The following is a 23,222-nucleotide window of genomic DNA, read 5'->3' as shown; positions in this document are numbered from 1 at the left end:
GACCATTTTGCCTCCAAGGCATTTCACCCCAAGCCCTGCTGAGTCTTTGCTGTCTCGTGTCCAGTGCATTCCCTGCTCTGGGCAGTTCTGTGTCCCTTGCAGCAGTGTTTGTGCGCTCAGCTCCTGCTGCCCAAGGTGCATCTCCATCGGTCCCACACCCCACCATTCCCAATACTCCAGCAGCCCTCGCTCTGTCTGAATCCCTACTTCTCTTCCAGGGCCCCCCTCTGCTCCTGTGAACCTGATCTCCAGTGTGAACGGCACCTCTGTGACCCTGGAGTGGGGCCCGCCGCTGGACAAGGGTGGCCGTGCGGACATCGTGTACAACGTGCTGTGCCGGCGCTGCGCGGGCGACGCGGGGCCGTGCGAGGCCTGCGGCAGCAGCATCCGCTTCGTGCCCCAGCAGATGAGCCTGGTGCAGGGAGCGCTGACCGTCACCAACCTCCTCGCACACACCAACTACTCCTTCTGGGTGGAGGCCGTCAACGGCGTCTCCGACCTCAGCCTAGAGTCCAGGAGAGCCGCAGTCGCCAACATCACGACAAACCAGGCAGGTAGGAGGAGCAGACCCCCCTCCAGGGTTGGCCTGTGGGGGTGATGCTGATGTTGCTCCGACGTTGCTCCAGCCAGTGTCTGTGGGATCCAGAACCTGCTCTAGCAGTGAAGGGCTGGTTTGGTGATGGGCTTGGGACAGCCAGATGTGACCCCTGTCCTCTCTGCTGCTGGAGGTGGGTTCGGGGAGCTGGGATGGGCTGGGGACAAGTTGCTGCCCAAGGCAACTCTTATCCCTCTCTGGTTCTGCTTCATGGTGTCCTTTTTCCTCCTCCTTTCCCTTCACTTCAGCCTGCAGCCGCTGTTGGAGGCTCCTTTTCTGCAGGAGACGGGGGACATGGAGAACACTCGTTTATTGACAGGAACACTAAGTGGAGCATGAATGTTTCAGGCTGATCCTCCAGCCTTTTGTTCCTTCCCAAAGGGCCAGGCAGCAGTTCATGCTCTGCTCTTAGCTCACACCAATGCCAGGCCCCAGCAAGTGACAGCAATGTTTGCTGGGAAAAGTCTTTCCCATGCATGTCTCACCTTTGCAAATTCCTCACTGCAAAATGCTCTTTCCCCAGGAAACCACTGAGCAGTGCTGTAGCCCAGGTAGGACAGGACCTTGCTCCATGGCACTTCTCCGTGGAGCACACTGTGGGCAGAGAGTTCAGAGCAGGGACTGACCTTCCTTGTCAGTCCTCCCAGTTTGAAATGAGCCCCCAGGAACTTCCCATGATGCTGAGCCCCTTCTGCTCTCATGGCAGGGGTACCAGCAGGAGAAACCTGGGGAGCCTTGCTGGATAGCTCAAGGCTGGCATGAGAACAGGTCCCTTTGTCACTAATGCCAGCCTGTAGCGCTTCTGCAGCATGTGGAAGTGGCTCAGTCCTGCTGGCTTGATCCCTCACAATCCCTCCAAGTGCTGATGAGCTGCCTCAGCCTGATGCCTCAGATGGAGATGCTCTCAGGAAGTGCTGAATATTCCCATTTTGACTTCTCAGCCGCAAAATGGATTCTGAGCAGGTGCTGTGAAAGCAGCAGGGTTGGGAATTTGGTAGTTCAGCTACTGTGCTCCAGCTGCTGCATGTGACAGAGCCCCCTGCCCTCCAGAGAGCTGAGGGACCCTGACACTGCATGGGGGGACCTCCTGGGTGCTGGTCACCCTTGTCCCCCCAGCCCCAAAGGCTGAGCACGGCTGAGGCAGATGCAGCACAGATTCCTTGGGGCTGCTTGGAGCGAAGGCGTTGCCCATGCTCATGCAGTTTAACTGATTCCCAGCATCCCATCCTGTCCCATCTCCCCAGGGTGCTCTGTACCAGCAGCATTTTCTGCTTCTCAGAGGAGCCAGCCCCAAAGATGAACTGAGCTTTAATTGCTGCCCTTCAGTCCCTGGGTGCCCCACTGCTGCCGCAGCCCCTGTGTGGCCTCTTTTGGTCTCTGTGCTGCTCCAGTGACACCCCTGCACTGCAGCCATGGCCACAGCAGCTGTCTTCCCCAGGGCTGCCACATCTCTTTTTTCACCTGACAGTGAAGCTCACAAGTGGGGCCTGAAACTTCCCATGAGCCATACCCAATGGCTGCACCTGGCCATCACACTCTGAGGAACTTCCAGTGGGTATTTTCCCAGTGGGAAAAGAGGCTGGTGAGTTGGTTCCTCCAGCTGTGACAGCAACAGCTCAGGCGTGGCTACAGGTACACGAACTGATTCACAGGCTCCCAGCTCAGGCCTGGGAAGATGACAAATATACCAGGGCGGCAGAGCACCCCCAGGGCACTTTTAGACTGGTGCTCAGACCCTGACCACACTTATCATCTCCCCTTTCCCTCTTCCCCTGCCCCTCTCCCTTTATCCCAGGTGGAACAAGAGAGGACAGAGTCCTGTTAGGGGTCTCCATGACCTGCAGCCCCACTGGTACTTCTCCTCTCTGGCTCCAGATCACAGCAAATCACCAGTGTCCCCTCCTGCCTGTCCTGGGACAGTGCCCTCCTTTCTCATCTTCTCAGAGCTGCTTCACTCCATGGGAAAGAGACTGAGGCAGCCAAAGCAAGGAAAAGCCTGTTTGCAATCCCCATCACAGCACTCATCTCCACATGGCTTTAATTAAACCAGAAGCCTGATTTAAGCCAGGGGTCCTGCCTGGGGCTCCAGTTCCACCCTTCCCTGCTGCTGTGTCCTGCTCCCCCCCATCAGCAGGCACCTAACCCCCTGTGTCTGGTCCCCAGCCCCGTCACAGGTGGTGGTGGTGCACCAGGAGAGCACAGGCCAGAACAGTGTCACGTTGCTGTGGCAAGAGCCGGACCAGCCCAACGGCATCATCCTGGAGTACGAGATCAAGTACTACGAGAAGGTAACGCTGAGCTTGTTTCTCAGAGGCCCCTGCTATCAGCCAGCCTTGCACAAGGGGCTTCTTTGGAAGACTCTGGTCGCTGTGCTGATGCAGATAAAGTTTTGTTGCTGATTGTCCCCAGGACAAGGAAATGCAGAGCTACTCGACTCTGAAATCCAAGAGCACCACTGCCACCATCTCTGGGCTCAAGCCTGCAACCCGCTACATTTTCCAGGTGCGGGCTCGCACCTCTGCTGGCTGTGGGAGGTTCAGTCAGACTGTGGAGGTGGAGACTGGGAAGCCGGGTGAGTGTGTGCAGGTGTGGGGTGAGGGAAGTGTGGGGCAGAGAGCATGGACCCTGGTGATGCCCTTCTCCGTGGCCACTGTTCCTCCACCACACAGGGAGGGGGCCTGGAGGCACATCCCCTGGCATTTCAGCCTGCAGGGATTGCTTGAGGTTGCACTCCTGAGATGTTTGGGACAAGAGGAAACACTCAAATTGAAACAGGGTTTAGATTGGATATTAGGAAATATTTCTTCACTGGAAGAAGATATTGGAACAGGCTGCGCAGGATAGTGGTGGAATCACCACACCTGGAAGTGCTTGAGGAATCTGTTGATGTGGCACTTGGGGATGTGGTTTAGTGATGGCCTTGGCTGTGCTGGGTTGATGGCTGGACTCAGTGATCTTAGAGGTCTTTTCCAACCTTAATGATTCCATGAATCTATGCTTATACATTAGAAAGAAGAGGGAGGAAGGATGTAGCAGTTAGTTCAGGGAAGACGTAGAGAGGTCCTGAGGCTCCAATCTCCTCTCTGTACCAGTTTGCTGTGTCACCATGGCTTTCTCAGATCTTGGCTTGGTTTCCCCACATGCAAATGGTCCCTGAACACTGGGAGAGGCTTAAAACTGGGAGTAAGTGGAACAGTGCTTCATCTTTGAAGACCATGACCCCATGGTCATCCCAAGGCTTTACCTTTGAAGACCATGGGGTAGGTACACTCCTGAGCTCAGCAGTGCATTCCCCACTTCAGTCCCCACTTCAGCTCACCCCTTCCTACCCTGCTTCTTCAGCGTCTCTCCGGTACGACACGATGACGATCGTCTGGATCTGCCTGACACTCATCACTGGCCTCGTCGCCTTGCTGGTAGTTCTGATTTGCAAGAAGAGGTAAGGGTTTTCTGGAGGCCAGGGGGATTTTCTGGAGGTCTCCAACAGGGACAGGAGGGACGGGAAAACTTTGGCACAACTTTTCGCCTTTCAGTTTGTCCAGAGCATCCATAGGTCTGGGATTAATAAGCAGCCAAGAGACTTCACTTAAGGGTCACCACTTTCCCTGAGTCAGAGCCAGTCTCCAGATCTTCCCCTCTTCATGCCAGCAGGCTCAATAGTAATAAATTGGTATATACACTATAATATATGATATATGGAACATTAGCAGCACAGGCAATAGCAATTCCAGTACCAGAACTAGTACCAGTACAAGGGCTGCCTGGATGGACTGGTGGGTAGGTCAGGAGTGGAGAGATCTTTTCTACCTCAGACAGATCCAAGGGAGACTGTGTGCTCTGTCTGAGTGTGGCTGAGCCAGGCATGTGGAGCACACATACTTTTAGCACTGCCAAGCCTCAGAGAGCACCTGGAGAGTTCTTTGATCCAGACCAAAGTGTCAGTCCAGCGAGATGCAGGGATGCAGCTGGTGGATGGCCACGTGTTTTCTCTGGCTGCCCACAGCCCCGGCATGCACTGCCTTCCACCCTGCTTTTGGAATGCTTGTGGATGGGGGATGGGGGCTTTTTTCTGACCCTTGTCCCCCTGTGGCAGGCACTGTGGGTACAGCAAGGCTTTCCAGGACTCTGATGAGGAGAAGATGCATTATCAGAATGGGCAAGGTAGGACAGTCTCTGGGAAGGACCCCAGCCAGCCCCATGGAGGGGCAGAGCTGGACTGTTACCCCCTGACACTGCTGTGGTTTCCAGGGGGAGGGGTTTTGTATCTTGCCTCCTCCTAGGAACATGTCTTAGGAGACTTGAGCGGGGGCTCTGATCCCAGGGGCATCCTGGTAATGGGGTTGAAAGGTTGAACAGGGTGCACTGAGACTGCAGCAGGATCATCCCAGAGAGCAGCAGGCCACGGGCGGGGGGGGGGAGTGATGGAGTGGGACAATCATGTGGAGAACGCCTGGGCAGCCTGGTCCTGAACTGCTCTGAGGACACTGCTGGGCCAAAGAGTGACTTAGGGTTCCTTGTGCTGCATCTCTGTGGCTCCTCAGCCTGTCCTGCCCCTGCCCATCCTCTGCCCTGCTGCTGGGTGTCCCTCCTCCCAGCACGGCTGCCTGAGAGTGCTGATCTCCTCTCTCCACTTTGAAACCTGGCAGTGAAGTTCCCCGAGTCCAAGTTTTATGTGGACCCCCACACGTACGAGGACCCCTGCCAAGCTGTGCATGAGTTCACCCGTGAAATAGAGGCCTCCCGGATCAAGATCGAGAAGGTCATTGGGTCTGGTGAGTCCTGGGGCCCAGCTGCCTCTTTGGATCGTGTCTGCTCGGGGAAATCCATGATCTGAGGTTGTGCCGTGCCCCTGGCTCGCTGGGATCAGAGCCGTGCTCAGCAGGGCTTCATCTGCTCCTTATCCTTGTGAGATCAAAACCTCGGATAGAGTGGGGGTTTGGGGGAGTGAAATAAACCCTTTGGAGCAGCCTGGTGCAGGGGGTTGCTCGTCAGCAGGTGTGGCACTGGTGGCTCAGGCTGGCACAGCAGATGGCTCAGCCTGTCCCCATGGGTGCCCCAACATGCACCCATGAAAAACCTGGGGTGACAAGATGCAAATGAAATTGCAAGCGAAATGGTAAATTTTCAGAACAAAAGGGAATTTTGCATAGGAGCAGGGGCTTTCAGGGAAGCACAGTGCAGAGATGGAGCTTGAACTTCACGAGCAGCACCCTAAGGGCTTAACCCAGAGAAATGATGAGGGTCATCCTGGCTGCTCTGAGACTCTCAAATTTGTTCATTAAAAACAATAAAGCAAGTGCCACTGCAATCACTGCTCTTGGCCCTCTGCCTTCAGTGAAAGGCACCAGAGACAGGTGGTTTCTGATGTTCCCACCCTTCCTGAACAGGAAGCCAGAGCTGAGCAATCCTTTCAGAGGATTGAATCCTGGAGGGGTTGGAGGGGGTTGAAATTCAGACTGAAACCCAGAGGGGCTGGGGCATGCTGTGAGTATGCTGACAGACTGGATGATTTGTGGTGTTGGTGGGTGAGTGCAAGAAGTGGAGGAGCTCTCCATGCCCCCACTTTCCCTTGCCTTGCAGGGGAGTCTGGAGAGGTGTGCTACGGCCGCCTGAAGCTGCCAGGGAAGAGGGAGATTGCCGTGGCCATCAAAGCACTGAAGGCAGGCTACACGGAGAAGCAGAGGCGCGACTTCCTGAGTGAGGCCAGCATCATGGCACAGTTCGACCACCCCAATGTCATCCACCTGGAGGGTGTGGTCACCAGGAGTATGTGGCTGGCAGGGGAGGGAGCGTATGGCGGGGCAGAGTTGGGATGTATCTCCCTGTGAGCAGCCTGGGAGATGGGGGTCAGGGCTCGCTTTGGGTGCACTCCATCCTTCACTGCCCCAGTGGCTTTTCAGATTCGTGCATTTACCTGGGACAGCCACGCCCTTGCCTTCTCTTCCAGGACAAAGTTCCTGTGGCAGTTCCACACCTTGCTCTGCAGTGTGCTCCAGGTTGTTGTTGGTTTGGGAGATGTCCTACTCAAAGGCATTTACTTTAAAGGCTGCCTGTATTGAATCACAATTTGAAGTCTTCCTCCAAAAAGGCACATTTTGATGCAAAGCCTTACACTAATGGCATGCAAATTTCAGCAGGGTGACGAAGCTGACCCAGCCATATCAATGGCACCTGGAGGGAGGGGTACCTGTCTGGGTTGTTGCCACATCCCCATCATTGGGCCAGTCCTGCCCAGCGCAGGGGTGACACCAGTCTGAGGGGCTGCAGAAGACCCACAGGCCTGGTTTCGTGTCTCTCCCAGTAAAAACCTGGCACTGGGCTTCCCGGAGGAAGGTGACTTCTCTGCTAACCTGACCTCCCTTGTCTTCTGCAGGCAAATTGGTAATGATTGTTACTGAATACATGGAGAACGGCTCACTAGACACCTTTCTCAGGGTAAGGAGGGAGTTTGTATTTTCATTCACTGCACATCCCCTGGGGCTGGTTCCTGCTCCTCAGCCTCTCAGCCACTGAAAGCCCTGTGTTAGAGAGAGCTGTGGGTGCTGGGCTCTCACCTCTCCAGCAGACACAGGCTCCAGGCATCGTGTCTGGCTCCCTGGAGTGACACTGCAAAGGCAGGGACAACTGCCTGAGCATGTGTGAGAGGCACTGAGAGGGCAAGGAAGTGGGCAGGGGCACAAGCTGGAGGCACTTTGGACTAAGCCAAAGATGAGAGGCACTGGGGGGCTGGTTTAATGACAGCAGCACCAACAGGATGGTTATTTCCTTTCCAGAAACACGACGGGCAGTTCACGGTGATCCAGCTGGTGGGGATGCTGCGGGGCATCGGGGCGGGCATGAGGTACCTGTCTGACCTGGGCTACGTGCACCGGGACCTGGCCGCCCGCAACATCCTGGTCAACAGCAACCTGGTGTGCAAGGTGTCCGACTTCGGCCTCTCCCGCGTCCTGGAGGACGACCCTGATGCTGCGTACACCACCACGGTGGGTGGCTCACAGTGCTGGTCCCTAGTGACTGTTGTTGCCTCAGGCCACTGACACATGGAAAAGTCAGAGACTCTCAAGCCCATACAGGTAGGGCAGGAATGGTGATGTCACCTCCTGCTGACATCTGGGCCAAGAGCTCAAACCCAAAGAGGTCCTGAGCGTTGTCCTTCGCACAGGGACATCCCAGAACTGAGTGTGCAGTGAACAAAGAGCAGCAGGATGGGAGGGCGGGGAGTTATCAAACATCCCCAACCAACTGCTCCCATGGGCACGTGTGGCTTACGTGTCCCTGTTGGAGTCCTTCCCTAGGCTGTGTAGCTCCATCCACTCCTCAGTTGTCCTAGACCCGTCAATCCGTAGGGGGGTGTTCTGGTCTACCCTTCAGCATTGTGGCCACACACTGGTTTTTCCATGTGACTGCCTCATTCATGGATGTGGAAAAGGTGGGAATTGATTTTGCAACCTGTGTTTTTATTTCATGCAGGACACTTTTGTCTGTGAAGCCATGTTGAGATTTTTCTAGCCAACCTGGCAGCTCTGGAGCTTGATGTTCTCCTCCATGGGAGGTCATCAGAAGCAAAATGAAACACATTTTCATGAAATACATAGAATATGTTAAATAAAATGAACTCTTTTTGCTCTTCTCTCTCCATGAAAAGAATTAGTGTGCTCCCCTGGCACATATCTGGAGGACAGACTGTTCCTGATGGAGGCCAGTTTGGAGCTGTAGCTGAGGATTCCAAGCATCATTTCTCAGAAAGACCAAGACTACAGAAGCAGAAAGGGCTTCAGGTTCCTTTGGGGTAGCTGATGCCGAGCATGTCCCAGAGCAGCTGCAGCTCTGAGGGATGAGTGCACCATGGCCCAGCCTGACGAACGTGGCCTTCATGCTCTTCATGGCTTCAGCAAAGTGGAGAAGCTGAGCCAGAGGGGCTCACTGTTTGTGTGTCCATGCACTCACCTGCTCCCTCTGGTATCTCAAGAAGTAGCAGGGCATTCCAGATAATTTAACTTTGGGGGAGGTTCCTGCTGCTTGGTTTCTGCTGCTTTGAGGCACCTCAGTGCAGTGAAACCCACCAGAGCTGGTTGCTGTGGAGGAAGACTGGATAATGTATAGTGTGGGTGGAGCTGAACCACAAGGAGGCAGTGCCAGAGTCAGGATCTCTGGTGAGGTCTCAGTCAGGGTACCCTTCAAATGAGGTTTCTGTTGTGTTCAGCAACTTGTGTTCCTCCTGTGTTGTCTTCAACGTGCTCAGGAGATTGCTTCCCCCAAGGGACTCTCCCAAGAGACACGTTGTTCCATCTTCAGTCCTTATCAAGGCATGTGCCAGGGCAGGCAGAGCTGGGTAGAGGTAGAGGCAACTCTCCCTATACAGGTATCCCTGGAAGGTGATCCCAGACACACCATTCCTGCCCCAGATGCTCTGGGAAGCCCAGCCAATGTCCCCTATACTGCAATTTTCCTCTTCAGATGTCTGGCAACCACATTTCCAGCTTAAAAGCATTCTTGGTCCATACATTGCTAATTTTTGTCAGCATGGTCCTTTAATTGAATGCGTCTTCTTTTTCGGTGTTTGCCTGTCAAAGCAGGGAAGGACAGGGAGCACATCCCATCACTCTCCCTGTCTGCTCAAGTCAGGTTCTCTGCTTGCACCCAGGGTCAGCTCTGTGCTTGTGTACTCTGGTAGCCCAGGGGTCCTCTTCATCACTGTGAATTCCTTGTCTCTTGAGCACTGGGGGACCAAATTGTCCATGAAGACCTTGTAAAAGAGCACAGTGTTCTCCCTGCTCTGCTGGAAACACCTTGAAGTCGTCCTTCACACACACCTTTGGGCTTATCTTGTGCACACTGCCTCCTCAGTCCTTCCCATAAGACGCCACCTCAGCTTATTGCTTGTCCAACAGCTGTCCTAGCTGCAGAGCTCAGGATGCTGAGCCCTGCCTGCTCTGAGCCTCCACTCTCACTCACTTTTCCAGGGGGGGAAGATCCCCATCCGCTGGACGGCTCCCGAGGCCATCGCATACCGCAAGTTCTCCTCAGCCAGTGACGTGTGGAGCTATGGAATAGTCATGTGGGAGGTGCTGGCCTACGGCGAGCGGCCCTACTGGAACATGACCAACCGGGACGTGAGTGCTGCCAAACCTGCCCCTCCTCCTGCCCTCCCCAGGCCAGCGTGGTGGGGGGCTGGGAACAGGGCCCCAAGGATCAGCTCTTGCCTCTCCTCACATCCCCACAGGGCTGTGCACAGGGTGCACGTCCCCTCTGTGGGGACAGCAGTCCATCTCTGCACTGCACAGCCTTTGCCTTTGCAGTCCCGTGGCTCCCAGGAGTGACCGGAGCTCACTGGTCATTGACCTACCTGTTGGCCCTTCCCAGTCCTGCCCCGTCCTGGGGACACTGACTCAAGTGCCTGGTATGAATGCAGGCAGGGAGGTCGCTGCCACGCTGCCTGTGTGCACCGTGGCTGTCCCTAGTCCTGCCTTTCTGCTGGCTGGAGAGATTCCGCACATTGTGCCACCTTTCCCAGTCCCTGGAAGGGGTTAGGGCTTCCCTAGGATCCCTGCAGCCGCACTGCACCAGCCTGCCAGTCCCAGTGCTGGGCATCCATCCCTTCCAGTGCCCAGGTGAGGTTGCTGACAGCCTCAGGCTAGCCCCACCGAGCTGTAGGCTTTGGGCTTGTCTGAGTTGTGTGGAGCCACTCTCACCTGAAGAGTAGTATGAAATCTGAAGGGGAATGTAGGTTATAATCCTGACCACAACCTGAGGGCAAAATTTCCAAAAGGAGGCAGTAAATGAGTAAAATGAGTATTTTGGCTCTGCAGAATCACAGGACTCCTTTTTTAACCTATGTGTTCTATAAATCTCCCCCTGTGCTGGGACTCCCCTCTCTTCCTAGGTTTCTTTTTATTTTGTGGTGGCTTTGGTGACAGCAGGGCATGAATGCAGTGGCTTACACTACCTCCTCCACACAATTCCTTCAAGCAGGGTTTCCTCCAGCCTTGCTGACCAGTGCCACGCCCTGGCTGTAGAACAACTGAGTGTGAGTGCAGCCCTCGTGGCTTGTCTGCTGGAGGGAAGCTGCAATATTTTAGGCCACAGCACCACTAAATAACTCTGCTGTCATAGCATTGATTTCCTGTATGTGTGTGGTGTCCAGCCTGCTGCCAGCTCTGCTTAGAGCCTGCACGCAGACATTCAGTTGTTGTTTAGCACAAAGCTTGTGCCCAGCCCTCTGCTCCCCATCCCATGGCCCCAGCAGCTCTCACGGATCTTCCCATCGGGGGCTGGGAGCGGGATGGGGGTGCAGCTCCACTGCGGCGTGTGGCTTCCTTCCAGGTCATTAACTCTGTGGAGGAAGGCTACCGCCTGCCTGCCCCCATGGGCTGCCCCACCACCCTGCACCAGCTCATGCTGGACTGCTGGCAGAAGGACCGCAGCGAGAGGCCTCGCTTCTCCCAGATTGTGGGCATCCTGGACAAGCTGATCCGCAACCCTGACAATCTCAAGTGCATGGGCACCGTGAACAGGTGAGGGCTCCCTGACCCCTGTGGGAGCAGGGGCTGATGACTGATACTGGGCAGGGCACGTAGGTTGCAGGAATAAGGGCTATTTCTGACTGGCTGTGGCACCAATGGCTGCCCTTGGGACCATGGACACGCACAGGGCCCGTGGGCATAGGTAGCGGTGGGTAGTGAGGAACTTCCTGCACTTCAGCCCCCTGCTCCCTCCATGGCACCCCCATGCCAAGGCCAAGGAAGTGCAGCAGTGCCCATGCAGCAGCATCCCTGCCCATGCAGCAGCATCCCTGCCTTTACCTGCCTGTGAAGGCTCTCTCTGTCCTGCTCTGCAGGATCTGCAGGGTCACAGCTGTGTGCCCAGGTGGGCAAGAGGCCAACGGCATCTGGCCTGGATCAGGAATAGTGTGGCCAGCAGGACCAGGGCAGTGACTGCCTCCCTGTGCTGGGCACTGGTGAGTCCCCACCTTGAATCCTGGGTCAGTTCTGCGCTCTTCACGACAAGAAAGACATGGAGGGGCTGGAGCGTGTCCAGAGAAGGGAACAGAGCTGGGGAAGGGGCTGGAGCACCAGGAGCGGCTGAGGGAGCTGGGAACGGGGCTCAGCCTGGGGAAAAGGAGGCTCAGGGGGGACCTTGTGGCTCTGCACAACTCCCTGAGAGGAGGGGGCAGCGAGGCAGCAGTTGGCCTCTGGTCCCAGGGAATGAGGGACAGGACAAGAGGAAACAGCCTCAAGTTGCACCAAGGGAAGTTTAGGTTTAAAATTAGGGAAATTTTTTTCATGAAAAGGGAGGTCAGGCCCTGGCACAGGCTGCCCAGGGCAGTGGTGAAGTCACCATCCCTGGAGGTGTGGATGTGGCACTTGGGGACATGGTTTAGTGGTAGCCCTGGCAGCGCTGAGTCAACAGTTGGAGTTAATGATCTTAGAGGGCTTTTCCAGCCTTAATGTTTTCCTGATTCTATAGGTGCATTCAGGTGGCCCTCACAGCCTGGTCACCTTGGACCAACCTTTCTGTCTAACCCCTTCTGTCCTGCTCCCAGGTTCACCCAGACACGCTTGGACAGGGGTCTCCTCGACCTGACCAGCTGCTTGACTGTGGAGGACTGGCTGGACTCCATCCGACTGGGGCACTACCGGGAGAACTTTGCCATGGCTGGGTACTCCTCCCTGGGCATGGTGATGCGCATGAACATCGAGTGAGTAGCAGGGCGTGGCTGGGTGTCCCTGCACCAATCCACTAGCCCCAAACAGTGACTGTCCTGCCTTGGCTGGCTCATTCTAGTTGGTCCCTGGTGCCCCATACATATCTCTAGGCAAACGGTGTTGAGACTTGGGACAATGTCCAAGGCTGTGCTGAGCTTTGAGGGAAGGTGTGGGAGTTGTACTGAGAGGCTGTGAGCACCAAGTCACCTCCAGTGCTCTGTGGTGGCTCTCCAATGTCACCATAGGCCCATAGGAGGCAAGTCAGGTTGCAAGGTGCTCCAGGAGGTCACCTAATCCAACCTCCTGGTCACAGCAGGGTCAGGCGGGAGGTTGCTGTCTCCCTGTGCTTCTCATCTTTGTTTCCCCTGCAAAAGGCCTCTCTGGACCAGAGTGTGGCCGTGCTACCCTGTGCAACTTCTCTGGGATCACTGGGAAAACATAATAGCTGGGCATTACCTTGGAGCTTTGCCAGACCCCATGCACAGGACTGGTTCCCTGCTCAGTGCAGCCAGCAGGGAGGCATCACTGGAAGGTCATTAACACATGACCAAGGGTGGGTTAAGATCTGTCTCACTACCCTCCTGCTGTGAGGAACTTGATCTCCCACCTGTCTAGGGAGTTTCCAAGGTGGAGCATCCAAGCGGTACCAGAAAAGAAGGCAACTATACCAGCTCCTACCCTTATGCCTGCTTACATCCCCCATCCCGTGCTGTTACCAGTAGTGACAGGGCTGGCAACAACCTCTGCAGCCTCTAAGGAGCCTTGTTCCCTGTCCAAAGGCATGGAGCTGCTGGACAGTGGTTCCTGTGGCAGTGAAAGGGAAGACAGAGAGACACAGACAGAGGGTTGTCGTCTGCATCGATCGGGGGCTGTACATGGGGCCTTTGCTCTGGGATTGAGCTGATAGTGATCCCTGTTTCTCATGCACATCAGAGAATTTTTTGAATGGGGAAGGCTCATCCATCCGTCTTTCTGACTGGGTTATCTGAGGGCATCTCACTAAAACTGAATCCAATTTCAGAGCATCGATCTTGTCACCTGCCAGCCTGTCAGGAGTGATCCTGCTCCCCATAGGGCTGTCACAGTGGCCTTGTCAGGAGGACGTGCCCAAGGGAATGGCAGTCTCTCTGTCCCTGGGAGGATGCCCATGGACCCCCGTCAGGACCAGCCTTGTGCTGATGGACAAGTGGAGAAGAGCCAGGCACAGGTTCCTGGGCTGGTCCATGGGGTGCAGTTGTCTCCCTGGGGCCTGGCACAGGTGTCTTTGACAGTGTTTTTGTTCTCCAGGGATGTTCGGAGCCTGGGAATCACCATGATGGGCCACCAGAAGAAGATCTTGAGCAGCATCCAGGCCATGAGATCCCAGCTGCTGAACACAAACAGCCCCAGGAGGCATCTCTGATCACAAGCTCTGCAGAGCCACATCAGGCATTCCTTAACACTTACCCTGGCAAAGGGGCAGCAGGGTGGTGAGCAGGAACAGGGGCACCAGGAGCTGGAGCCCTGCCAGCATCTCTTTGATTTCAGCGTTGGTGGAAACACGGTATTCCAAATACCTTGGTGGTCCTGTTGCCTCCTTCCCCCACCTGAAGGGGGGAGCAGCCTTCCAAGTGGGCTGGGGACACATCATGACTCTGCTCTTTCCCTGTGGGACTGGGGGTCTCCACACAACTATGCAGGACAGGAGGCAACCCCACCACCCAGTGGGATGGTCCAGCTGCTCCTGCAGGTGGAGGGGTATCAGACACATCAGCAATAACCAGGAGCAGTGGGACTGGGCTTGCCATGGCACACAACTCCTTTGGATCAGGCAGCTGGGGAGTTCCTTGGATCTTGAACTAGCAGGGCTCCACAGGCTGCACACAGCAGCTTCCGGTACCTCCCAGCATACTCCAGCCTGGACCTCCTGAACTGCACCAGCCTGAAGGTGACTTCATGGTCCACCTCTACCAAGAGCAGGAGGGCAGGGGACAGAGTACAAGGTGGCAGTGCCAGGAACAGCTGGGTCTGCCTTCAGACCATACTTCCGAGCTTGGAGGAGAGTTGTCCAGGGCCTTCTACCTGGAGCCTCAAGAAGCCCTGGAGTGCTGCAGGACACTCTCCACCTCTTTAACCCACCAGCACTACTCTTCCCCAGATCCAGCACAGCCCTCCAGGCAGCCCAGGCATGTTTTCTAGGGCCGCAAGCTCAGGTTTCTCTGCCAGCAGAATTGTCCTGGCCTCCCCCAGAACAGAGAGGAATGGGAGAGTATGCTCCCATCTCCCATGATGGAGGGACAGAGAAACAATTCTTTGTTCTTATATTGTCCTAGAGAAACCCAAGAGCTGTGCTATCACCTGGCTGCCAGTGCCCAGAGCTGCAGGGTCACCTGCAGAGGAAGGGTCTTGACAGCATTTCCAGCTTCAATCACAGCATCCTGTGGCTGAGGGCAGGGGCTCCAGGCACAGAGGATCTCACTGGTGGTGACCCCAGTGTCTGGGAGGGTGGTCTGTCCTCCACAGGAGCATTTCTCTGGGTGAGCTTGCCTGGTGCTCAGCAGTGGCCTCCAAAGATGTGTGGAGCTGGTCCAAGAGGCTGAGCTGGGTGCCAAGGTACAGATGAACTGGGGAGCAGGGCAGGCTGTGGGCTGGGAGTTTCTTTTGGTGTAAATACAATTTTCTATGGGTTTGGGAACTGTTTTACTGAAATAGGATGTTAAGTACACAAAATGGTCTCAAAGCACAGAAGCCTCAGTTGTGGGGCTGAACTCACTGCAAAAAAATGTCTGCTGGGAGCATGGCTGGGCTGGGGGGTGACCGGAGAGGAGAGGGACTGGAGGGAGCCATGCTCCCTGCCGGGGTCCAGCCTGGCCCACAGCACCCTGTCCTTCGCACGGGCACAGCACACCCAGCATCACTCCAATGCAGGTGCTGGCGGGATCTGGCCTGAGGGCTGTTCCTGCCAGGCCTGTTTGGGCACAAGGGGGGTGGGGGGCGGGTTAAAGCCATTTCTCAGCTGCAATAATTCTGGCTAAACCAGCCTTTCCAGGGCTGGCTTGGCTTTCCATGCAGGGCGCTTGTGTCCTGATGGATTCTCTGACTACGGCGGGCACTTTACTTCTTCCTATGGAAGCTTTTTGTAAGGGGGATAGATGCAATGTGTTGTTTCATTTGTATTGCACCCTGCGTCCTGCACTCAGCCCTGGCACACTCCCTCCCTGCAGCCAGCACGTGACAGAGCTCACACAAGCCCTGCAGCACAGGGGGCTGGGTGCTGGCCCTGTCCTCTCTTCCCAACATTTGGGACTCCGTCATGGACACACTGGTGAGAGCAGAGGTCAGACCAGTGCCACACCTGTGTCCTTGGGGTTTGCTGGGCAACCCCAGTCAGGTGCGATGCAGGATCTGAGGCTGGGAGCTGCCAGATGGCCCCTTTCCAGGTGGTTCATGAGTCAGATCCTGCAGCATGGGGTCACTGGGCTGCTCCTGGCTGTGGGGATGGTGGGGCAGGGTTTGCCTTTTATGTTCAGAGTGTGCACTTCCTCCTGGACAATAAAAACCCCTCTTTCCGTGATCCATCTCCTTGCCTGTTATTGTCATTGGGCTGCACAGAGCTGTCACCACTTGCAGTGAGAATGGGGGACACCACAGCTGCTTTGGGGGGGCCAGCACTGGGATGCTCAGCTAGTCACCACCTCCCTTGCTCCAGAAAGCCTCCCACACATGAAGGATGCTTCCCTGCAAAGCAGGAGTATCCATGGGATGGGCCCACAGGGACAGGGAAGAGCCAAGAGGATGTTTGTAGGCTCCCAAGGAAGGGGTGCTGTGGCTGGGAGAGGACTTCCCAAAACCACCACGTCACTGCTGTGTAGGAGCATCTCATGTAGGACATCTTGTGTGCAAAGGCTCCTCTGAACCTCGGGGGTCTCTTGCAGGTTTTCCTAGACTCAGCCTTACCTTCTTCTGGAAATGCAGATTTTTTTTTTTTTTAAAGAAAAATTGACACCAAAAAACCCAACCAGTAAAACTTCAGCCCTCATGTCCTGAAGTCTGAGCTGAAGTATGTTGTAGGTGGGCTTGCAAAACTCTTCCTGTGGGTGTTTAGCAGTGTTCCAGCTGCCCTTCCGTGAAGGATTTACCAGCAAATGAGTCGCAGGACAAAGCAAGCACTGTTTTCAGTAAACGCCCTATAAAAGCAAAATGGTCCCACAGCACAGTGTGGGGTAGGCTCTAAACCCGTCACTGCCCGCTCGCATGCTCCCTGCCTTTGCCACGCTTCAAGGATGGAGGTGACCATTCACTGCCCCAGCCCGCTCCCCATCCCGCAGGTGAGGAAAGGCCAGCCCGGCTGCCCGGGGCTCTGTCCTACCCCAGCCTGCCTGCACACTGTCAGGTTATCCTGCCTGCCCAGCCAGAGCTTCCTTCTTCATGGTCCCCCCTCCCACCGCTCTCTCCCGTGCCCCTTTCCAGAAGCACCGGCCCCTAGGCTGGACAAGCTGCTCCTGGTCAGTGTCCCCTGTGCTGAGGGTTGAGCTTACAAGTCCTGTGCTCTGCATTCCCCTTCACCTTCACCCCATTTCTGTATTTACATTTCCCATCCCTACAACCCTTACTCTCTCCCAGACCCTTCTCCTTTATCCAGAGCAGCTGTGGCTGCCCCATCCCTGGAAATGCCCAAGGCCAGGTTGGACGGGGCTTGGAGCAGCTTGGGACAGAGGAAGGTGTCCCTGCCCATGGCAGGGGGTGGGAACAAGATGGGCTTTAAGGTGCCTTCCAACCCAAACCATTCCCTGATAAATATGGTTAGAAGGAATCTCTGAAGGTCATCCTGCCCCTCCAGGTGCCTGTGCTGTGCACATACTTGTGCAGGTTCTGCTCAGACCCTCATCACTTCATACAGACAGGGACAGCAACCACATCATACCTTGCTCATGGTCCAGAGCACAGTGCACAGTGAGACAGCCTGGGCATGCTGGGACCTGTCACTGTTCACTGAGGACGCACATTTCACTACTTTATTTCAGTTATTAATAAAGCCAGTGTCCACATTGTGCAAAATGTACAAAGTTTTCTTACATTTCTCAGACCCAAACATTTGGAAGGATGGATGATGCTGGTGCCTGGCTCCTTCCCCAGGCAGGAGCAGGGGCAGCGGCAGTGGCAGCGGCACTCAGCCAGGCTGCGGTGCATGGCTTTGTGTGGGGAGGGGCCCACAGCCACTACAGCATCACTTTGTCAAAGCCTGTGAGCACCACACCCAGGGCATCACCCTGCTCACAGCCTCAGGAAGATGAGGCACAGTTGCGTCATTTTTAAAGAAATTGCCATGAAATTGCAGTCCTGGCAGAGGCCCATCACTGGGGACACTTCTCCAGGACACAGAGCCATGTTTCCAGACCTCCTGCACTCCCATCTGGCCAGGCTGGGGCCAGGGTTGGCACCCAGGGATCCTTGGGAAGAGGATCCTGGGGAAGGGGTTGGTCTAGAGGCAAAGTCTTCCATCCAAGGAGAGGTGATGGACACCCTGGTTCATATACACCAGCAGATAAACCCCTTCCTGTACCAAAACAGCCCACAGGATGTTCACACCTTCTTAAATGTCCCCCAAGAGAATTTGATCCCATCTTGCACCGCTGGCAGCTGGTCTTTCCCTGGTAAAACAGCTTTTCTTGTCTACTGACACCCAGCATTACCCCAGGCTTCCAGTAACTCATCTCGGAAGCATTTCCTTTGCAGCTGCCCGGGCCCGATCTGGCTGTGTCATTAGGAAGGGAGGCTCTGCGAGCTCTGTGTGCCTGGAGGTGGCAGTCTGGACCTGCGGAGCACCTGCAGAGCCCTGCGTGGAGCCGCCGCCTCGGCTCCCCCCCACACCCTGTCGGTGCCAGCCCTGCGGAGGTTTGCAGGGGTCAGATGCATTCCGGGGCTGGCGGGAACAGATGGTGAATTCGGCTTCGGATTTCTTGATATGATTCCTGTCTGATCACATAGCAGCTTAGTCTGCCAAGGAAGGCTGTATTCCCAAACCACCTTCTCTCCCTGCTTTTAGCACAGTTGTTCAGCGTCATGTCCAAGTAAATTACTCAGGATAATCTGATGTAAGATAGAAATATCAGCCCCAGCTGCTGCTTTAACTCTTGGAAGGATTATGGGGTTAAGTTCTGCATGGGTTTTGAAGTGTCCCATAGGTCATGTCTTGGCAGCCATCATCAAGGATTGCAATAGCAGCACAGCTCATCCCAGGATGACAGAAGTGCCCGCTCTGCCACCAGCCCAATGTCTCCCCACCTTGAGCAAGCCGGGCTCGGGGAGAGATGAGCCAGGACTACCCTGACTTCTGCAGGGCTCGGAATATGGGGCAGGACTCAGAGCAGAGAGGCAGGTCTCACATTAGGAGGGCTCCCTTGGAGCAGCCACAGGACAAAGGAGGAAGGCAATAGCACTTCATCCCCTGCCTGCAAAAGGGACTTCTTCTCTCCTTTGGGTGTAAACCTGGACTAAGCAGCCTGAGTGAACCTCCAGCCACATGATGTGCATCCCAGCCGGCCCCACCGGTCCATGGGATGCACCCTGGAGCATCCCACTCAGAGGGGAGTGCCAGGGGACTGCCTGGCAGCCCAGCTCGTCAGGGACCCATGTCCCAGCCCCCACGGCCTGGGATGGGAGGGTTTGCTGTGCCTGTGAGCAGAATCCTCATCTCTGCCCCCTCAGCAGTTTGTTGGGCCCCCATACAGAATCCTCTTTGAACAGGCTGTCAAAAATGCCCAATAGCCGGTAAAACAACAAAGCCTCTTAAATTTCCTGGGTGAAAACTCCTGGCAGTTGTGTTTTGGGAAATCCCAATGCACATCTCCTGCTTATGACGGTCCTTCCAGAATAGAATTGCAGACAATCTGCAAGTGCCAGAAAAGTTTCTGGATGCAGAGCTGGGAGTATTTCCCTACACACTGTCCCGCTTATTCCAGGAAGAAAAAAACCCCAAGAATTAGTTTACTGAGTTAAAAGGACTAAGGGGTTGCACACCACATGGGAAGCTTGTGAAAAGGGTAAAGGCTTTGGAACTTGTTGATCTCGAATCCCAGCCATAACAAGTTATTTTCATTTTGCTAATGCTGAAAGAAGGTGAAATTGTTCCCAGCACTCACCAGTGTCTGCCTGACCCCAGAGTCTTTTACTCTTAAAGGTTTCTTATTACTCATTCTGTATCTCATTTCCTCCCTGCCTTCTAAACCTCCTCTCACAAAGTTGTCCTAAAAAGGGGTCCTTGCAGGGAGCAGGCAGTGGGATAGAGGGGGCAGGGGGTGGCACTGAGCAGGTAACAACAGGTAACATTCCTTCCCAAGCACAGAACAGCGGAGAGGATGGGGGAATCAAGGACCCAAAGGAATGGCAGAAGATGTGCCTGGGGAGGTTTAGGTTGGATCTCAGGAAAGGTTCTTCCCCCAGAGGGTGCTGGGCACTGCCCAGGTTCCCCAGGGAATGGGCACAGCCCTGAGGCTGCCAGAGCTCCAGGAGTGTTTGGACAGCGCTGCCAGGCACAGGGTGGGATTGTTGGGGGTGTCCTGGGCAGGGCCAGGAGCTGGACTGAATGATCTTTCTGGGTGCCTCCCACCTGAGGATATTCCATGATTCTAAGAAGGAGAGGTGAGGGATGTGGTGCAGGCCACGGCGAGCAGTGGCCTTCGTGCCTGGACAGGAGCTGAGGGAACATGGAGAACATGGACAGAGACAGTTTGGGTGGATGTGCTTTGGTGACCAATGGGACACGAGCTTGGGGACCAATGGGTGAGGCAACATGGGCAGGGCATGTCCCAAAGTCACCAGGTGATCACCAGGTGAGCTCACACCTCACTGCAGAGGTGCTGAGATGGAGAGGCAGGAGGAGATGGAGAGGCACGAGATGGACAGAGAGGCAGAAGCAGCGGGATTACGCTCCCTGCCCAGCAGGACTGACCACACCTCTCACGGACACACAGCAGGAACGTGTGAAACCCCATTTAATGCCCGGGTCCGCTAAAGCTGTTATCAAAAGATGAGGTTCCTCATTACAATTCCTTTATTTCTCTCACATTCAGAGCTGCCAGCAAAGGGTCAGCAGCACTTATGAAATTTTCAATTCTCGCAGGTTTTGAATTTACATGTTTTTTCTGTGTCTGAGCTGGAAGAAGATTATGAATAAAAGATTAAAATTGGAGGTCTCCAATCATTTAAGAGCAATGCAATGAGCATTTATTCCGGGAACAAGCAGGAGCTGAACACCACTGCGTGCATACCAAAGATTAGCAGCAAACTTCGAACAGAGCCTAAACAAAAGGCTGTGCTCTTTGATGTGACACTGCCAGGGTGTGGGGAGGGGTGAACCTGGGGACCTGGAAATCTCTGGGCTCTGCAGGGTCTCGGGAGCAGCCTCCTTGACTACAGATACTTCAGAGGAGACACAAGTCCACCGGCTCCATCGCTGCAGTTCCATCACTGAGAGACGTAAATATTGCAGGGGAGCACCTTGCACAGGGAGTGGAATTCTTCAGGAGAGATGGAGGGATGGGTGGTGGGAAGAGGAAGGTGGCCAGGACAGATTTGGGTGAAGTAGGATGTGGCTGAGGCAGGAGGAGGAGCAAGAGATAAGGAGCACAGGGAAGTCGAGCTAGGCTTGAGTGGGGCAGTAGCTGAAATAAGAGTCCAGGGCAAGCTGTGCCTGGTGTGGAAAACGGCTTTTCATAGCTAGAGGCAAAGGTTTATTGAGCACAGGCTTTGCAAAGGAAACAAAAGTTCTAGGGAAATCTTTGGCTTCTCTACTCAGAGAGATGAAAACAGGATGGGACTTGCTGGTGTGTGACCCCTTCTCTGGCCATGGGCACATTTCTGTGCATGGTCTCACCATGCAAAAAACTCCACCCCTTGCTCCTATCAATACCTGACCTTCCTCCCCGAATCCTTGCTTTTCCAGGCCCTTTCATTTCAGGTCACTTCTTTATCAATGCTCTGGTACTTCAGGAAATAGGCACAGACATGGTTTGTCGTTCCCAGCATGGCCCCTCTCAGGCTTTGTGGGGATAAGGGACACCCAGCCTGAGGGGAGGTGTGAGTCTCCTCAGTGCTGCTGCTGCCTCTGTTTCCTAGTGCTTTCTGAGTCCTGCTCCTTTCTGAGCCAGAATCTCAGCCCTCGTCCGTCTATGCCACAGGTCCTTTGCCTACACTGTGTCTGACGGTGTCACCACACACCTGTGCTTGCAGTGGGCTGGGAGTGCCTGTTCAGAGAGCCCCGGGGGCTGGGGCTGGCAGTGGAGAGGCAGCAGAAGAGTCTGTAGTCAGGAGAGGGTGGCAGGACTCCGGCCATGCTCAGCCAGGACATGCCACATCCCTGGATGGGACACACAGTGCTGCAGGACAACCTGACCTGTGACAAGTGACAGCGACACCCATAAATATGGTGCTGGACAGGGGAACCTTGAGGTCCCTTTCACCAGCCCTGCTCCATCCTGTGAATTTTCCAGGCAGTGAAACATCTCTAAGCAGCAGAATTCATCAATAAATGCTGCACATAAAGCACTCAAATGTTATCACACAGCTTTCCGAGACATTTCCACGTCTTCCACCTTTTTCAGCAGCAAGGGCTTGGCACTGCAGCTGCAGGCAGCATCCTCACCCTGACCTGTACCTGTCCTGCACCCTCTGGAGTAGCCGTGGGTTCCAGCCGGGTGTGGCAGAGGCTGCAGGACGAGGGGCTGGTGTTGGTCCAGGCTGCACGACGAGAGCTGACAGCGTTGTGGCAGCAGTGCCCCCGCAGACAAGACAGTGGCAGCCTCAGCTTGTGTCTGCACATGGCCGGGAGAAGGCACGAACAAGGACCTGGGACGGCTCCCTGCGGGCAAAGCTTTGCTTCCAGCTTGCAAGGAGCCTGGAGGTACTGTCCTGGCAGAAAGCGGCCACGAGACTTCTTGCAGCTCACCTGCTCTGGTTTCCATACCCTTCCCTTGCCCCTGCTCTCCTGACCCTGTGTTCAGCTGCTCCCTGAAAGCCTCCCACCTCCTCTCCTTCAGCTTCCTCACAGCCCACTGAGGGCAGTGGGCAGGGTGAGGAAACATCTGCGGTGGCCAGGGATTCCATGGTACTCGTGTAGTGATAGGAAGAGGGAGGAATGATTTTAAAATGAAATAGGCCAGGGTTAGGCAAAGTGCCCATTCCAGATATTAGGAATTAGGATGTTAGATATTCTGATAGATAATAGGATATTAGGACTAGATATTGGGAAGAAATTATTCCCTGTGAGGGTGCTGAGGCCCTGGCACAGGGTGCCCAGAGCAGCTGTGGCTGCCCCATCCCTGGCAGTGTCCAAGGCCAGGCTGGACAGGGCTTGGAGCACCCTGGGATAGTTGAAAGTGTCCCTGCCCATGGCAGATCTCTGCCAGTCTCAGATTCTATGAATCCTGTTTCACCTCCCCTAGAGTGTCCTCTGAGCGGGGCAGTGCCCAAGGAGGACAGCTGTGACAGGCACAATACATTGCCTGCAAGAGGATGGCAGCACAGAGATCCTTCCAGGGAAAAGCAGAGTTGCAGCACGTTTGAAATTCCCCGCACATGTATTCAGGAGGGGCCTGGGCTGGGGGGAGCTGGGTTTTGTTTTCTCTCTGCAGAGAGCCTGTCAGAGATGCCCACCTCTGGGAGGACAGGATGGACAGACAGACGTGGCTGGGCTGAGCAATGCCCGGGGTGTGCTTCTGGGAGCTCGGGGAGCTTTGACAAGCCCTCCAGCGCTGACAGCCACCAGCTCCCTGCCCTTGCAAAGCTGTGCCTTCAGTCTGATCCTCTCCCCACCGCTGACGAAATCTCATCCTCAGCTTTTACACATCCTCATTTCAGCAGCAAAGACCTGACATGACTGCTTTGAACAGGGACTGATCCTGTCCTCGAACAGAGCCCTCCCTGCCTGCCCTGCCCTTGCCGAG

General features: G+C 55.2%; 1 protein-coding gene across 1 annotated transcript in view; it reads left to right on the top strand.

Annotated features, from left to right (window-relative positions):
• The window catches only part of EPHA8 (EPH receptor A8), a 53,094-nt gene extending 37,235 nt beyond the window's left edge, over nt 1-15,859 (top strand). Inside the window, exons 5-17 of the mRNA XM_039564101.1 lie at nt 219-554; nt 2,759-2,883; nt 3,005-3,167; nt 3,938-4,034; nt 4,689-4,756; nt 5,242-5,367; nt 6,176-6,361; nt 6,969-7,030; nt 7,369-7,578; nt 9,559-9,708; nt 10,919-11,109; nt 12,138-12,293; nt 13,588-15,859. Coding sequence (XP_039420035.1) covers nt 219-554; nt 2,759-2,883; nt 3,005-3,167; nt 3,938-4,034; nt 4,689-4,756; nt 5,242-5,367; nt 6,176-6,361; nt 6,969-7,030; nt 7,369-7,578; nt 9,559-9,708; nt 10,919-11,109; nt 12,138-12,293; nt 13,588-13,702 — 1,985 coding nt within the window. The 3' untranslated portion in view covers nt 13,703-15,859. The remainder of the gene's footprint in view (nt 1-218; nt 555-2,758; nt 2,884-3,004; nt 3,168-3,937; nt 4,035-4,688; nt 4,757-5,241; nt 5,368-6,175; nt 6,362-6,968; nt 7,031-7,368; nt 7,579-9,558; nt 9,709-10,918; nt 11,110-12,137; nt 12,294-13,587) is intronic.
• The last annotated feature ends 7,363 nt before the right edge of the window (nt 15,860-23,222 follow it).

This window comes from Corvus cornix, chromosome 21 (genome assembly GCF_000738735.6).
Source record: "Corvus cornix cornix isolate S_Up_H32 chromosome 21, ASM73873v5, whole genome shotgun sequence".
NCBI classification, from domain to species: Eukaryota; Metazoa; Chordata; class Aves; order Passeriformes; family Corvidae; genus Corvus; species Corvus cornix.
Note: the sequence above shows the minus strand (reverse complement) of the source record. Positions and strands in the feature narration are given on the sequence as shown.